Below are 18,198 nucleotides of genomic sequence, written 5' to 3'. Positions count from 1 at the left end.
TACTACTACTAATAATAATAATTACTACTAATAAATTAATAATAATAATAATAATAATAATAATAATAATAATAATATGAAAGTAATTCAGAAAAAAAAACACCAGAAAAATCTGGCCTGGTTCCTTCTAGTATATGAATTATGTGAAACTCGTTGAAAATAATCAATTACTTTTCTGCTTTTTATTTATTTATTTATTATTTGTGGTAATTTGTGGTATTATGATAATGAAGTAATAAAAAGTAATGATTAAGAATGAGAAAATAATAGTAATTCAGAAAAACTCCAGCAAATTCTGACCTGGTTGCTTCTAGCAAATTAATTATGTGAAATTATTAATTATTTGTGGTGCGTTTTATTATATATATATTTTTAAGTAATTGATTACTGACAACAACAATAATGTTGAAATTTCCATACATTTACAATGTCCAGACTTGGGGCTCGGTTTACTTGGTCAGCACCCTAACAACGCCCTAGCAACCACCCGAAACACTCAAACAGTGCACTAAAAAGTAAAACCCCTCAGGACACTGTTTCTCCACCTCACAGATGGAGAGATATCAAACCCCACACCAGATTTTCCATGTCCCCTGCTTGGATCAGTATACAATATTCCATGTTAACCTGATAAAAACCACTGTGCCTAATGATGCCAGATGTTGCTTGGCAGCTTTTGTGACAATACAAAGGTCAATCGGCGTATAATGGTGCCGCGCGACATGGACAGGCTGATGGGAGGCAGCTGTTCACATGGTGGGACACTCCATATGGCCTGCGCTTGTCGCGGGGCCTTTTCGCACAGCCGAAAACCTAGTAAACATGCCTCAGTTCTCATTTCCCTTCTTATCCCTCATTCAAACACAGCCGAAATCCAATCACCTAGGCCTCTAAAGAGGACGATGTTGATTAAAGAGAACTCAGAGAACGGTGTTCACACTAACACACTTCCCTCCATCATGAGCGGAGAAACACAGCCAGCGAGGCTTACAGAGGGGATTGTTTAGACAGACAATGGTGTCTACCTGATTTTAATCCCAGAGCTGCAGAGAGTGCTGGGATTGGCGGCGTTTAATAAAGGAAAGTGCTCTCGTAATCTGGATTTGCCAAAGTGCCCTTTTGTGTTAATCAGACAAATTTTACAGGATGCTTTATGACATCTGTCACAAGGAGAAGCAGGAGTTCATGATCGCTTGTGCTGGACTTGGTGACAGATCTAAAATACTGTGTCAGATGAAATGTCCATGTAAATCAGACCAAAAAAAAAAAAAAAAAATCAAATAAATAAACCTATTCATAAATTTGTTATTTTTTGAGTTTTCAAGGAGATATACGTTTTTTTTAGATATATTTATTGAGTTTCAGACGCATCTGAACTACACATTTTAGAAGCATATTGTAAAAATATTTTACATATGAGTGCTGTCAAGTCGATGAATCATGATTAATCGCATCTAACATAAAAGTTATATATATATATATATATATATATATACACACATATATTATATAAACACAAACCTTTATATTAGATGTGATTAATCGTGATTAATTGATTTGACAGCACTAATACATATATAAATTTGGTTATGATTTTTTTATGGTTTTGAAAATCTCTTATCATCCTGATCATCCCTTATGGTCCTTCAGAAATCATTCTAATATGCTGATTGATTGCTCAAGAAACATTTCTAATTATTATCAATGTGAAACAGTTGTACTGCTTAATATATTTGTGTAAACCGTATATATATATATATATATATAGTGTGTATGGAAGCACATACTCGCACACACACAAACAGAGCGGCTAATCGACTCAGGTTGTGTAATTACTTTAGTGTTGCTGCGAAAAGCTGCATTTTTATAATTAAAGTCCAGTGTATCAGCAATGAAGCATAATAAACTACTTCTAAAATGAAGGATTACATTGATAAACCCCAGAAGGCCAGATGTGGGAATGGGGGGGGGGTTGGATCCGGCAAATCTAGGATGGGATTAATGGAGAAAATCCCACGGGCCGGAACGTTGCCTTTTCCATGAGGATTAGGGTCTTGTGTGGAGTCAACATGCTGTAATCCACCGATTAGCTGATATAATCACCTGTAAATACACCTTGGCCCGCACACATCCCAGAATGCCAACCGCTGCCGAGCACAGAGGGGGAACGAGTTTAGACCAACACACTTTCAGGCTCAGAAAGATCTGAAGATGACGCCACAAAGACACTGACTGATAAGAAACATTCATCTCATGAATCCGTTTGAGAGTAAATGTAAATGCACAGCAGAGCATCTCATCTTGTGTTTATGTTTCTATAAAACACATTCAGAGTGGCAGACATGCTGTGTGTAATGCATGATTAATTGAAAGTCATCCTGGGTTTGATTACGTGTGATTTTTCCACCTTATTTTTAAAGGGAAAGTTCAGCCAGAAATGAAAATTCTGTCATTAATTACTCTCCCTCATTTCGTTCCAAACCTGTAAGACTTTCGTTCATCTCCGGAACACAAATGAAGATCTTTTTGAGGAAATATGAGAGCTTTCTGTCCCTCCATTGACAGCTACACAACTACCACTCTGGGGATTCAAAAAGTTCCTAAAGAGATCATAAAACTAATCCATATGGCTAATGTTTAGTCCAAATTTGAGACATTTATACAGCGCTTTTCTGGGGACTCTTTACATATGGAAGGGGGAATCTGCTCAACCACCACCTGGATCCACCTGGATATTATGACGGCAGCCATATTGCACCAGAACTCCCACCACACACCAGCTTAATGGTGGAGAGGAGACAGAGTGTTGAAGCCAATCACTATATATATGGGGATGATTGGGGGCTATGATGATGAACAGAGGCCAATGGGCAAATTTGGCCAGGATGCCAGGGTTACACTCCAACTCTTTTTACAAAGGACATCGATCCAACCCTGCTTAGCTTCAGTGGGCAACCAGGGCTACAGGGTGACAGCTGCTGGCAAATTTTTTTTATTTTTTTTTAAATTTTTTATTATTAAATAGTTTTACCATTTACTGCACTTTGTTATTCTTCAAGTTATTAATTTACCTATAGCGGCTGATTTGGAAATCTTGCACTTTCACAGAAAACAGCTTCACGTTGCACATAAAGGTGGATACAGTCTACATAAAGTCAAAGCTCAGTATCTTTAGAACTTGTAGTTATGGATTTAGATCAGTGCAAGTAACCGTTTAGATTATACAGCTTCATATTGTAGATCTTTTAGATTACACTTTCTAATGTTTGACTGTCCTGCTGCTGGAAAAAACTGATTAAGAAATAATAGCCTACAGAGTAACACTTAGAAGATCAATAGTCCTCACTCACTACCCTCAATGTCTTTCCTTTAGAACTATTTAAGTAATGAAAACTCCTCAAATACTAAATATGCTGTGAAAACTAATACCCTAAAATCTACCGTAACATTACCTTTATAAGACCAGTCAGTTCCATGGCCGTGTGTTCACTGCAGTGCTTACAATTCTTAACTTCGACTCAGTAGCTCCATCTAGTGGTCATAGTGTTGACTTACTTTTCTTTTTTTGTCTGAATAGTTCTGCTTATAGAAGAACATCTAGTCTTGATGACCTATTACAGGGTACCTTAAATCCGGTCCTGGATGATAAAAATATGTAATATAAAATAAGTATAGGGGGTTTAAATATATAACTTGCCCTCCCTCTTGCAGCGTCGCAACTTGTTTCCCGCCCTCGCGATTCCCCATGGACAAAATTAATTGCCACCATACATTTGTTCAGCCGTTATACTCGGATTTAAAAGACTATTACAACTCCCATTTCATGCCGACTAAATATTTGATGTTCTTCTGCCACTTAAGCTAAATGATGTCAACAATGCAACCAACATGAATGAAAACTTTTTCTAGCCCACTATCTCATCTCATGTGACTCCATATCGGTTAAAGCACATTTGTCAAAAGCATTACTCATTTTACTCTTTTAATTTCTAATACTTTTAGAACTTACTGCACTTTTAATGTTTTATATTGAAATATTAAGTAAAATAAGTGTATAATGTGTGAGGTCACTAATAATTCACATCAAACTCCGCAAATACTGAAAGATGTCTTTTATTTTGAAAGACATTTAAGGAACACTCCCTCAACATGGGAAAACAACATTTTGGTTCTTAGCAGATTTCAAAATTAATTCAACAAATGACACTGAACAAATTAAGACGACAAAAAAAAAAAAAGTACAACCGTGAAGTGAAAGGATACACCACATTTTATATATAAAACAAAGCAAGCTCAATAAATATGACAAACACAAAAAGCCTAATAAGTAAACATATAATACACCATATTTACTTTGGGAAGGGTGTTTTTTTTGTTTCTTTGTTTCTTTCAGAAAGGGAGTTCAGAGGGACTGGGTTTTAGTAAAGCACAGTTTCGGCAGTTTCAGTTTAACCTTTCGGGTAACAGCAGTGAGATCATACGCTTAGAAAACAATAAATCCTCAATACATATGTTAACATTTGAAAACCAAACACCCTATTCAGTGTTAGATGATCAGTAATAAGTGCTCATCTAGGGTCAGGCGATGCTCTCTGAATCCTTAAACGTTATAAACCAAAAAACAGTTTTTTTCAGTCCGTTTACCTTTAATTAAACATCTGCTGAAGCATTTTAGATATTATTTATGCATTAACTTGACCCACACAACACAATATACAGTAAGGGGTTCAAGGTGCACATGTATAACTTAAATAAGCCGCGCCAACCTAAAGATTTAATCATATAAGCAAGTTGCATGACAGAAATATTCACTCCATCCTGTCAAATGAACATAACACTGGTCCTAAAGTAATGTGTAACGTGCCTTAGTGGCTACTCAAGTTATCTAAAGTCAAACAGTGATTTGGTTTAGGTCAAGATCTAGAACTCATTCAGTCATACACACATCCACATGTGGATTCACACACTTTCTCATTCATAGACTCAAACACACACACAGTCACATCCAGTAGTGCAGTTAACGTGAATCACCTGCGTCCTCTTTGTCGAAATATTCGTAGAAAGGGTCCATTTTACAGAAACATTCTTAGAAAGAAAACGGGGTGGTGAAGGAATCCAAGAGGTGGCGTTTTATTCTCATATTCTCATTTCTCTCACTTTCTCTTAGCAACCACACGACCCGTCGTAAGCTCAAACGTCCCACGGTCACACGTTTTCCTTTGATCATTTGGTCTTGGAGTTCTCGTTCTGAAAACTGTCCGGCCCTGCTGACCTCTTTTGAAGTTAGTTGTAGTTGTGTTTTACAAAGTGCAACGAGTTAATGAGTCTGCGCTCCTCCCCTCCCGCAGAGAAATGACAGGAAAGCTTCACGATGAGGAGTCCATCCGACTGGAAGAGGGAGCGGAGAGGAGAGCTCATTGGGTAGAGTGCATTTGGGTCCCGAATTCAGTCTCACAATATCGTCCCGAAAAAATCTGTGCCAGAAGATGCTACACTTCTCTAAGGGGAGAAAGAAGACGACAAAACGTGTCAAAACATTTTTTTTTTCACTTTTCCCAACACAAAATGTTCCAATGTTAGACCAACACCAATATTCCCTCTGAAGGCAGAAAAAGTATCATGTTGGTAAAAAGCTAGAGATTATTTTTTCTTAAATAAGAACGAGATTGGTGGGTAAATCTTTTCAAATGCCAAAGTAGCCACTAAATACTTTTAACTTACTAATAAATAAATAAAATAAATAAAGCATCCTGACACCAAAAAATAAATATATATATCTATCGCTTATATATATTTATACCTTTCTATTTTTCTCTTCCTTTCAAAGATAACATACCAATATAAAATGACTATACAAGAAAAATAACTGCCATCTAATGTAGTCTACTAATTTTATATTATATTATATTATATTTAGTGCTGTCAAATTGATTAATCGCAATTAATCACATCTAACATAAAAGTATGTAAACATAAATATGTGCATATATATATATACATAAATATACATATACACACACACACACAGACAACAAATTTATGTTAGATTCGATTAATCGCAATTAATTGATTTGACAGTACTAAATTATATTATATTAATTAAAAAAGTTTTTTGCAAAACTGCTTTGGAACAATCTATATAGTAAAGACAGATCCACAAATTGAACAAACTAAATATTGAGGCAGACTGATTGGCAATGTTATAATAAAAAAAAAAAATTAAATTATATATATATATATATATATATATATATATATATATATATATATATATATATATATATATATATATATATATACACAATTTTATATACCTTAGACACTGTATAAAATAAAACACCAACCAAAAGTTTATAAATGTCTTAATTAACAAATAAACTGTTCTGCATGAGGTTTTTTTTATTTATTTCTGCACATTATCTGTTAAATCGCCCAAAACTAAAGGTAACAAACTAAAAAGAAGAAACAAAAAAACGATCTCCAAATACAGAGAGGTGACACTTACGAGGCTGTGAGCGTTGAGTTGAGCACCAGTGTGGTGCGTATCCTGTAGAGCTGGGCCAGTGTGAGTTTTTTGTGCTGCTGGGGTCTCTCACTGTGGCCCGTTCTCCCCGTGCCACTAGGGGGCGACAGCTCCCCGTCTGACGCACTGCAGGGAATCTGGTTGCTACCAGCCTCATGTGCAATTCTGGCTCGTCTCAATGTGTCCAAAAGCATGCCTGAGGGCAAACTGCACGTGAGTCTGTGGCTTTCATCCGTCTCTTCATCCGTCGGGAGACACTCGTCCGGTTCAGCAGGGTTGAGCTCCGTCAGGCTCCTGCTGAGCGGCGCTTCTACATATTTAACCCTCTGCTCCCATGTGTGCCGACTTCCTGTGCAATCTGTTGCTGCCCTGGCAATGCCCGGGTTACAATGGTGAACTGTGGACAGCAGGTTATCCTCTGAACGGGATTTGACAGCAAGTCTCTCCAAATACGGCAGGCGACACTGGACGGGGCGTCGGCGCCTGGGCTTTAGAGACAGCGCCACTGAGTTCTGAGATCCAAATGAGCTTTTATCGTCCTCATCATCTTCCTCTTCCACATTTTCTTTCTCCTCATCTTCTCCTTCGTCAGCCGTGGTCTCCACCTTGTCCTCCTCGGAGTCGTCTTCCTCCACCGGGGCCACTCGACTCTGTGATTCCACCATGGACTCTGGCGAGAGCGTCCCGTAGGCGCTGTCCATGGACATGGAACGGCACTGTGGGTCCAGGTCTGAGCCCTCCTGACTGTCCAGATGGGGCTCGAAGTCTGTGGCCTGCTGGTGTTGGGCCTGCGCTGAGAGGGAGGACAGACCAGCATCTCCTAGATCAGACTGAAGAGTAGAGGGATCCAAAGATGATCCAGACTCATCCATATCCATCACTGACAAGGTTTCTGTGGAGCCGTCTGATTGGCTGAAACAGAGAAACAATAATGTGAGTTCATTTATCGTAAAACAAATTGCCAGCCAATTTTGTTTAAAAAAAAATCTATATTTTTTTTAATTAATTAAATTAAAATAATAAAATTATTTTTAATTTAATATATAAAAATAAATATTATAAATGTAATGAAATATAAAATATGATTTATTAAAATATGAATAAACACATTTTTATTAAAATAAAATAATGTATCAATGTTGTTAAAATGATTAAATTAAAATAAAATAATTGTAATTATATATATATATATATATATATATATATATATATATATATATATATATATATATATATATATATATAATGTATACAAGTATATAATTTCAAATATAAAACATTAAAATGTAATGAAATATAAAATATTTATTGAAACATGACTAAATTTAATTAGATTAAAATAGAATAATGTGTTTATTAAAATAGAATGTAATAAAATGAATATATAAAACATAAAAAATACTTTATAAAAATGATAAATCATTAAATGTAATCAAATATAAAAATAAAGGGCCTGGTTTCACAGACATGTCTTAGGTTAAGCCAGTATTAGGCCTTAGTTCAATAAGGACTTTTAAGTAGCTTTTGCCTTAGAAAAAACATTAGTGGTGTGCATCTTGAGGCAAAACAATGGAACTGACATATTTTAATCTCAAACATGCGTTTTAGTCTGGGACTAGGCTTAAGCCTTGTATGTGAAACCGGACAATTATGTATTAAAATATTAATTATATTAAAATAAAAACAATGTATTTATTAAAACTTAAATTAAATTCAAATAAATAATAAAAAATAAAACAATTTATTAAAAAAATAATAATAATCAAATACCTATTGCTCTGATCTTTGTGTCTAAAGTGAGGTGAACTGGTAGTGGAGTTACAGCTGTCCTCGTCTTCCCCCTGATCCTCTATTTTTTTCTTCAGACAAGCCTTCTGTCTGCGAACTTCTTCTGACCGCAGCCGCTGCAGTTGCTTCTAAAATGCATGCACAAAATAGCTATATCAGCAAACTTATCTAGCAAGGACTGAGAGATGGTCTTCAGATGGTTTAGAATATCAGAAGATTGCTGAGGCACAAGTGTGACTTTACCTGCATATTGCAAATGGCATCAATCCAGCTTCGCCCCTGGGTGGCGCTGTTGGCCTGGAAAGAGTAGGCAGCCACAGCACTCTTGAACTCATTGAGGTAGATGAGGACAAATGAGCCTAGGAAAATAAAAAATAAACACCAAAATACATTTAAACCTACATTTTAATTGATGTGATTTTGTTAATAAGGATGATTTCTGGTTAGGACAAAAACTAACATGGGAGAGATAGAGAGCAATTTGCCTTAGGACATATTAAAAGATGACTATGGTTCACAATATGCTCTCTTGAGATCCTCTGCTGCTTGTTTCTGCTCATTTGTCATATTAAATGTAAATGTCGACCGCTATTAAACTGGGCTCAGTCTGCTCACCTGGGTCTTTGAGCTCTCGGCACACCACATTATGCAGGAGGAGAGGCTGTCGGATCACTTTCACCTTCTCTAAACGCTTCGCTGGTTTAGTGATCAGCAGCAGATCAGTGAAAAGGAAGCAGTAAACCTCCATCTATGCAAGAAAAAATAACATGAACACAAGCAGTATTAATAGGCCTGTTTCACTGGCTACACTTAAAGGGATAGTTCACCCAAAAATGAAAATTAGCCCATGATTTACTCACCCTCGGTGTATATGACATTCTTCTTTCAGACGAATACGATCGGAGTTATATTAAAAAATGTCCTGGCTCTTCCCAGCTTTATAATGGCAGTGAATGGCCGTTTCTGTTTTGAAGTCCATAAAAGTGCATCTATCCATCATGAAAGTGCTCCTCACTGCTCCGGGGGGTTAATAAAGGCCTTCTGAAGCGAAGCGGTGCGTTCGTGTAAGAAATATATCCATATTTAAAACTTTATAAAATAAAACTACTAGCTTCCGGCCAAACGAATAGAAGTCTGCGAATGGCCGTTTGGCTGGAAGCTAAAATGATTTTAAATATGATTTTTTTTTTTTTTACACGAACGCACCGCTTCGCTTCAGAAGGCCTTTATTTACCCCCCGGAGCAGTGAGGAGCACTTTCATGATGGATAGATGCACTTTTATGGACTTCAAAACAGAAACAGTCATTCACTGCCATTATAAAGCTGGGAAGAGCCAGGACATTTTTTCATATACAGGTCATATACACCTAGGATGACTTGAGGGTGAGTAAATCATGGGCTCATTTTCATTTTTGGGTGAACTATCCCTATAATTATTTAAAACCAACTACTACATTGCAAATGCTTCCAAATATTCCCCAAATTGTTCAAATGCATCTGAAATTGGGAGGGATTCATGTTAATCATTTAATCTGAACTAACCCTGCTGTCTTTGCCCTCTTTCATGCGGAGCGCCCCCTCCAGGTGCAGTTGCCTGGTCTCTTCTGGTGCCGTGTCAATCATCGGTGCCATCAGGTCAATTCGGCTGAACTCCTTTAGAGCCTGTAGACATGGACGGGTTAAACAATCCTTAAATAAACTGTTTTCCACATAAAACACAGCCTGCTCAAACCAAAACCAGGCATGAAAACCATGACCAACAAGATATTACAACAAAACAATGCATTTTTATGAAGTCCAGAATATCACACTGGAATGATTTATCTTCTTTTATTTTGGAGGCTAGATGATTAATTATTCGTAGAGTTCTCACCTTCTCCACCTCCTCGCTGGCTCCCTCCACGGCCTCGTACGACTCCACTCGAGCCGAAATGGCGGCCAGTTTCTGCTGCTCCTGACGCTGTCGCATCTGAGAGTCCACACTGTTGATGAAGCCCTCCACACACACCACCTGAAGACATTCACAAGCATCCAGATGAATACAACAGATAAACATCAAGATATATATATTTTTTGTGAATGTTCAAAGGGGTCGAACCATGCTGTTGAGCGCGTCTCTGGAGATTTGGTCTTCAGTTTTTTTCAGGATGGTCTTCAGGAGCAGAGGGTATTTGGTGAGTCTCTGGTGTGGTTTGGCTAGCATGTCCATCAGCTTCAGACGGTTACACTGTTTATTCGTTTCTGCCCACTGTGAGGATAAGAAATTCAATGATTACAAGCTAAATTTAGATCATATGCAAGAAAAAAAAAAAAGTTTAAAAAAAGTGCATTATTTACATTTTATTTTCTTCAGTTGTACTACTGCGCATTTTGGTCACAAACTCCTCTTCATGATGTAGATCTTGAAGAGTTTGTTGTATATTTAAGGTGAATAACTACCATTCTATATAGTCTAATTTAAAAAAATATATATATTATATAACACTATATTATAAAACATATATACACATATACACAAAATATATATATATATTTTTAATAATAAAAATAAATAAAAAAATCTGTAAACCTGCTTTGGAACAATCTACATGGTACAAAGAGTTATACAAATTAAATTTAATATCAAGGTCGATGGATTGCCATAAAAAAAAAAATAAAATGGGCAAAAAGTATAAATTACATTTATATTATAATTACCATTTTCTATTTTCTGTAAACCTACTTTGAAAATCTTTTTCGTAAAAAGATCTACAGAAATTGTATACATAATGGATGGATGGATATAGTTTGATTTATATTAATATATATAGTTGAATTTATTCTCTCTCTCTCTCTCTCTCTCTGTCTCTCTCTCTCTCTCTCTCTCTCTCTGTCTCTCTCTCTCACAGCTGCGTATATTGTTTGCTTGTTTGGTCGCAAACTCCTCACCGTAATGTAGATCTTGAAAATTTCGTTGTCTCTCAGCATTGAGCGCATATATTCCATACAACTCTCCTCCTCCATGCAGTACCGGATATATGGATGGAACCTGGACGCAAACTATCCACACAAACAACACACTTTTAATTACTTGTTCAGAAGATAAATTCTACTACATATGGAAGTCAAGATATATATACAGTGTATATATATATATAAACTCACCGTACTGAACCCCTGCTGCAGGTCTGTGGGGTCGATCAAGCTCCGTGTGTTTCTCGCTTTCTCCAGCGCCGGAAACATGACTTGAACCCACAGTGTCGAGTGCAGATGTACAATGTCGTGGACGTTGCTGAATAGCCGTGTGGGCTCTACTTCACACAGGAGACTGTTGTCCTGTAGATTTAGCAGGCCGCACAGGAACAGCTGCACAGACAACAGAAGACACTTTAAAAACAACATCACATGGCATTTGCAATGCATTTAGCTTGCATAATATAACATGTTTCTGATTAAACACAATTTTGGTAGGCAATAAAGTAGGACAGGACTTGATTTCCTTCATTGGGATTTATTGGATTATGAAAAGTAATACTGGTCAATAGTATATATGACTATAAACAAAGTCTCACAATAAGACAAGAAACATTTATTTACAAAGAGAATAAAGTGCAACTTTAATTTCAAAAGTCCTTACTGAAAAAGAAAAAAAAGAATAATGTAATCAAGAAAACTGGCGACTTACATCAGTAATGACCCTGAGTTTCTTAATGTACGTAGCCTCGGTTTGGATCAGTTCCCATATTGCCTCTTGCTGTTGAAACTGGCGTCTACTTAAACTCTGAAAACAAGCACAAAAAAGTCAGATTGCACTAATAAATGTGCAATGCTCAATATGTGAAATAGTAGAAATCAGATACATGTCCTATAACAGCAGTTCTGAGATGCAAAATTCAGTTGATTTATGGGAAAACTTGAGGTTACTGCAACTAATAATCGTAATTGGTTATATTTACATGTGTTAGCTCCAATGATCAATAGATGGGGACGTCCCATGGGATTATGTTCTATGATAGAAGATGCAGTGTGTCAGTACCTCAGGGTCATCCAGCAGTTGCCTCCAGCTTTCCTCAAGAGTCAGGTTTGGCTCCTCCTCTTCCTCCTCCCAGGAATCCTGGTGGAAGGCGAGCTGAGAAGGAACCTTGGGCAGACCGAACTGTGTGTACGCCTGCAACTTAGTTTGAAGCAGCTCCACACGGTCCACATCCTAAGAGACACACAGGGGAAATAGAGAAAATTGAAATCCTCTTTCTACATTGACGATGGATGGATAGATTCCATGACAGATGGATGGATGGACAGACAGACAGACAGACAGACAGACAAAATACATGACGGACGGACGGACAGATAGATAGATAGATGGATAGATGGAATGACAGATAGAACAATGGATGGATTCCATGGTAAATATCCCAAAAACCATAATAATTTCCACAATAGTTAGCTTTATGTTAATGATAGAATCCTTTTAAATCAACAAAACAACTATAAAGAGGCCCTAACATTAACAAAGTTTGTGATTTAGCAAAATCCCAACACAATTCACATCAGCAGACCACCAATAACCAGCAGACAACTGAGGCGCTGCCTGTCTATTCAAACAAAACACCCCCGACAGGGTTTATGACACCTCACAGACACCCCTTTCACTACACGCCACCTTCTCTTTAACCTCACAATTAAAGCCCATCCATTCATGTCAGTGACACTCTCATGGCCCGTGTGGCACTGGGGCTATTGTCCTGTAACAGGAGGGCCGGTGTACTTATGACAACGAGTGTTTAGCATTGAGTGCTTCCAAACAATAGAGGCCAGACACAGATGGACTACAGGCTGCCTGTAGTGGCCACTGGAGATGACTGGTTAACCCTTCTTTTGTGAAAAAGAGTCCCAGTGGGACACAAGAACAGCCCCTGGCTGTCTTCTTTGGGGGTTTCATGGCTGATTGTGAAAAGGATGGAAGTGTGAAAGTGACAGGTGAGTGACAGCTTAGTCAAGCATCTGGTTTAAATGCAGGACGAAACTTTTCAGAGGCGGGAGTTCTTTTGAGGCTCATGAGTTTTGGGATTTTGTCTGGTGTATTGTTTTTCTCATGTATTAAAATGCAAGAGGAAATAGTCAAACCATAACACTATACACATAGGAAGTGGATTTCATTGAGTAACACTTCATCAGCCTCTTGTTTGAGTTTTGATTTCTTTAGTTCATTTTATTCCCATGAAAAGTGACATTTTACGCTAGTCTTAAGTTCAGAAATCATTCTAAAATGCAGATTTGCTGCTAAATTTAATCTTTACATGAGATCATTTTTTTACGGGAAAATCCCACCACCTGCTTTCCTTAGACTTCCTTATGTTTTCAAGATGGGAGAGACAAGGTGGGAGAGTTTACCTTTCCAGCTCCGGCACCGAAGAACACGCTGATCCGGCTGGTGGCGCGGTTCTTCCAGTTGTCGGGACCGGCGGCCACACCGGCCAGTGAACATCCTGGAGCTGCGCTTGGTAAAGCCCCAAGGGTGTCCGGGCATGGGATGTTGGCATCTCCCAGAAACTCCGTCATGTTCTTCCGCCGACGGGACTGACCCTGTGAAGAGGAAGTGATGGAAGATTGGAAGATCCAGGTGAGTTTACAGTTCACAAATGCAGAAAGATAAAGGTTTGTGAGAAGGATATCAACAAGTATGTCAAGGACAACAGAGCGAGAGATACGGGAGAGACCGTTATCAGTAACAGTCCTATACAGAATGAGGGGGTGTGAGAGAGATTTAGAAACCGATTGAGTAAGGCAGGTGGGGTGGAGGAAAATAAAAACAATGTATCAGCATTCATCTGAAGATATCAAATCACTAACACAATACAAAACAAAAAGTTGGAAATAAGGGTGGGCGCACATCTGCAATCACAATATTCTTAAAACCTGATCTAGAAATAGTATATTTCACATCATACAATTTCTAATCTGTTTACATTTTCTCAAACTGCTAAAAGTTTTTCAGGTTTAATTACATTTGAATAAATATAAAATATATTTTAATTAAATATAATTTTAATATATTCTAAATAAAAATAGATTTTTTACTATACATGAATACATGAATAATTAAATAAATAATTGTTTAATTTTTGCAAACTATTTACAGCTTAATTTACATCTTAAATATGTAAATATATTTATATAAATTAATTATAGCTTATATATATATATATATATATATATATATATATATATATATATATATATATATATATATATATATATATATATATATATATATATATATATAAATAAATGGAAACGTCAATTGTAAATTGCAATGGAACATATTTACGGGGGGGGGGCTGACGTACTAAAATTCAGAAAAATAGAGTAAATGAAAAAAAAAGAGAGAATTGTTAACTAAAATTAGTTGACTATGATGAGCTTTGCTAAATGAGTCAAATTTAACATTTTATTTTATATTACCGTTTTATAATTTATTCATTACTCAACCCTAGTTGGACACATGGAAAACTAAGGTTCCTGCAAAGCGATGACATTATCAGAAACAATAATGCATTATGATTCATAAATAAATAATAAATAATCCTGCTGAATGTTACAATTTCCTCATGCATTACATCATACAAAACAACAATCGAGGAGGTCAGCAACCCTGCTCCGAGAGATCAAGACCGCCATTATTTTAAAAGCAATTGTTCTGCTAGAGAGCACTGCAACATCTTTCTATTTTGACACACTCCATCTTACGAGCTTCAGCGTGTTAAACAAACAAACAAACAGCTGTTTAGTATCTAAGGAAGTAGTAATCTCGCTGAGCGGGAGGCAGACAGGCTTGTTGACCCTTCTCCAAGACGGAGGGAATTCCACAGCCCTGAGTGCCGTTACCCACTAACAACTCTTGCAAATTCCAGAGAGGACTACGACATTTTTGGGGAATGCACAAATAACAGGAAAGGTCTGAAGACAAAACAATGGAATTCCCTAAAAAAACCCAAGCGAAGCTGATGCTGATGCACTTAACACTTAAGACACCTGTGCAGGTGTTTTATATAACTAAATACATATCTATATAAACACTAACATTGAAAAATACTGTGAGTCTGTAAGATGTTATTAATGTTTTTGAAAGAAGTCTCTTATGATTGATCACCAAGGCTGTATTTAAGTGTTCAAAAATACAGTTAAAACAGTTATATTCTGAAATATTATTACAATTGAAAATGAAATCTTATATATATATTTTCCTCTATCCAAAAATGTTTTTATTGTTTTGCTTGACTAACACCTGCATGCATCATGTAGGTGTAAGATTCAGTTGATTTATGGGAAAACTTGAGGTTACTGCAACTAATAATCTCATTTAGACATGCACAGGTATAAATGAATATGTGAATATTTCAAATAAGGCATTTAAGTCACTCAGAATTCCAATAAATACTTGCAACCTCAATATAGGCTTTTAGTCCAGTCATTTTAAGCCAAAATGGGGGTCAACCTTGAACAAATTGCAACAGAAGCAAACTCAACTGATTTTGTATCCTCAATATGTCCTGAGTAAGGAAAAAAAAGCCCCGAATAATCCCATTAGGGGAAAGTTTCGGTAAAGACCCAAATAGCCTATTCATTCTTTTTCACACGTGAATAGGGTAAAATTTTTAACCTTTAGATATCACCATGAAAATTACTGAGTTGATTTACTTACATCAAGACAAACAAAAAATGTATTACAAGTTTTTTTGAAATTGTTTGTTAACATGGACACGGTGCATAATCTAATAACATATGTGCTAATTTGCATAAATACCACAACAGATCTAAACATTGGGTATAGCCAGGTGAAAATGTCTTGTTGAATCTTGTTGACATATAACAGTAAAATACTTAATGTTAAGGTCTGAATGGAACCCATTTAGGCTACCCATGAGCATTAATACATAGAGGCAGGAAGAAGTACTTTAGAAACCAGCCTTTATTAATTATTAAGAGATTGGGTTTGGGTTTGTGGTATTTATGCAAATTAGCACATACGTAATTAGATTATGCACCGTTTGTCCATGTTAACAAACAATTTCAAAAAACTTGTAATACAATTTTTGTTTGTCTTGATGTAAGTAATCAACTCAGTAATATTCATGGTGATATCTAAAGATTAAAATTTTTACCCTATTCACGTGAGAAAAAAGAATGAATAGGCGTAGGCTATGAATAGGCTATATTTGGGTCTTTTTCGAAACTTTCCCCTAATGGGATTCTTCGGGACTTTTTTTTTCCTTACTCAGGACATATTGAGGATACAAAATCAGTTGAGTTTGCTTCTGTTGCAATTTGTTCAACCTTTTTTTCATAAAATGACTGGACTATATCAGGTTATGGCAATCACAATAACACATTTACATGATGTACATGATGTATATATACTAAACATGACACAAAAAAAAAACAACTAAATTTCTTTGAATTTACCTAATTGAACGATTGCTGAGCTTCACAAACAACTAAATTCGTTACCAAGCCATGTACTATAACACCCGCCAAAGCATTTGCATGGGCTATTTATAAGTCGATTAAGATTCCTTCAAATACTTCTCTGTGAACTGTGCAAGGCAAGGTAAGGCAATCAAGAACATCCCTGCAAAAGAATGACGGATTGGCCACTATGCCCCCCTTGCTAAATTTAGAACCGATGCAAAGAGACAGGCAGACGATGAGCTTTGATGAGGGGATTTCTGAGGATTCTGGGGTGAAAGGATAAGGACGCAGATGTCAGGAAATGTCTCTACTTTAGGGAGGATGAACAACGGACGCCCGAACGCTGGTTATGGCTCACACTACCAGCATTGACACAACATTGAAAGTTACTGCAATAAAACAAAAAACGCATTTATACACATTTTTATGAATTTATAATGAGTTTTTATAATGAAAAACATACAACCAATAAAGAAAGTACTCTATTAACAAACGAAGAGAACACATACGCAATAAACGCCACATCATTTTTCCAAAAGCTAAAAAATGCAATTTGTTCAAACTCATGCAATAACACCCACTTTAGGATCAGCTGTGCCTGGTGATTCTCACTCTCTGTGGAGGGACTGAATGACCAACGAATTTATGAAGCGGAACAGGGTTCCCAGAGTGTCTGATCTACTCACCATGGAAGCAAGCGGCATGTCAAATGAGAGGTAGACCATGGTAATCTTTCAGCCGGGTTCACGGAGCCTGACCCATGCTAGAGCCAGCTGCTATGATCACTCAAAGCCAAACTCACAAAAAAGCCAACAGATACAAAAGTACCTCAGAACCTGCAACTCATTGATGCGTTAGAGTTCTTGAGCCAAAATGAAGCGTGTTAAATGATAGATCACTAATTTTAATTCAGCGCCCCTTAATTTCCTTCTAAAAATATGAGGTGCATCAGGGCTCCGTACTAGGTCCGTTCTAGTGTACCAGAGCTGCTCAGCCTGCAATGAGAGGTAAAGCTTTCCGACTGAGCCTGTCTGCCTGCATTACTGAATAGGGCAGCCCAAACGTCATAGCAACTAGGAGGATCCTGTCCCATTGTGTGGGGCAGGAAAGAGAGGTGTGGCTGCTTAAAGACAGAGGGTCACATGTAAAAAAGGAGGGGAGAAGCTGGGTCCCAGGAACACATCCTGGTGCCTCAAAAACGCCAACATATGTTGGCAACATATGTTTGATTTAAAAAGTTTAAAAATAAGTTTACTTCAGTCCTTGCATACAGAAAAAGTAATTACACAAACAAGAAAATGTAGCTGAGACTTTTACAATTAGCTACAAACAGGCTTTACATAACAAAACCGTTGCTGCAGTTCATCCATTTAATTAATTAGTCTACTATCATTAAAAAGAGGTTCTGATGATCCTTGGGATTTATGATAAATTG

General features: G+C 36.9%; 1 protein-coding gene across 5 annotated transcripts in view; it reads right to left on the bottom strand.

Moving 5' to 3' along the window:
* Positions 1 to 4,097: 4,097 nt before the first annotated feature.
* The window catches only part of plekhg5b (pleckstrin homology domain containing, family G (with RhoGef domain) member 5b), a gene marked incomplete at its 3' end in the record, with an annotated part of 81,469 nt that continues 67,368 nt past the window's right edge, over positions 4,098 to 18,198 (bottom strand). For 4 of the 5 annotated variants that reach the window (XM_084098501.1, XM_084098503.1, XM_084098505.1 and 1 more), the window contains 13 exons: positions 13,686 to 13,877; positions 12,328 to 12,498; positions 11,977 to 12,072; positions 11,457 to 11,657; positions 11,241 to 11,351; positions 10,411 to 10,560; positions 10,186 to 10,323; positions 9,855 to 9,974; positions 8,927 to 9,059; positions 8,555 to 8,670; positions 8,294 to 8,439; positions 6,506 to 7,435; positions 4,098 to 5,499 (listed from right to left, as the gene is read on the bottom strand). In XM_084098501.1, coding sequence (XP_083954627.1) covers positions 5,490 to 5,499; positions 6,506 to 7,435; positions 8,294 to 8,439; positions 8,555 to 8,670; positions 8,927 to 9,059; positions 9,855 to 9,974; positions 10,186 to 10,323; positions 10,411 to 10,560; positions 11,241 to 11,351; positions 11,457 to 11,657; positions 11,977 to 12,072; positions 12,328 to 12,498; positions 13,686 to 13,877 — 2,514 coding nt within the window. Of the gene's footprint in view, positions 5,500 to 6,501; positions 7,436 to 8,293; positions 8,440 to 8,554; positions 8,671 to 8,926; positions 9,060 to 9,854; positions 9,975 to 10,185; positions 10,324 to 10,410; positions 10,561 to 11,240; positions 11,352 to 11,456; positions 11,658 to 11,976; positions 12,073 to 12,327; positions 12,499 to 13,685; positions 13,878 to 18,198 lie in introns of those variants that run through there. The other variant, XM_084098502.1, reaches the window with a different exon arrangement.

Source organism: Abramis brama, assembly GCF_963993115.1.
Source record: "Abramis brama genome assembly, chromosome: 22".
NCBI lineage: Eukaryota > Metazoa > Chordata > Actinopteri > Cypriniformes > Leuciscidae > Abramis > Abramis brama.
This window is presented reverse-complemented; position numbering and strand designations above follow the sequence as displayed.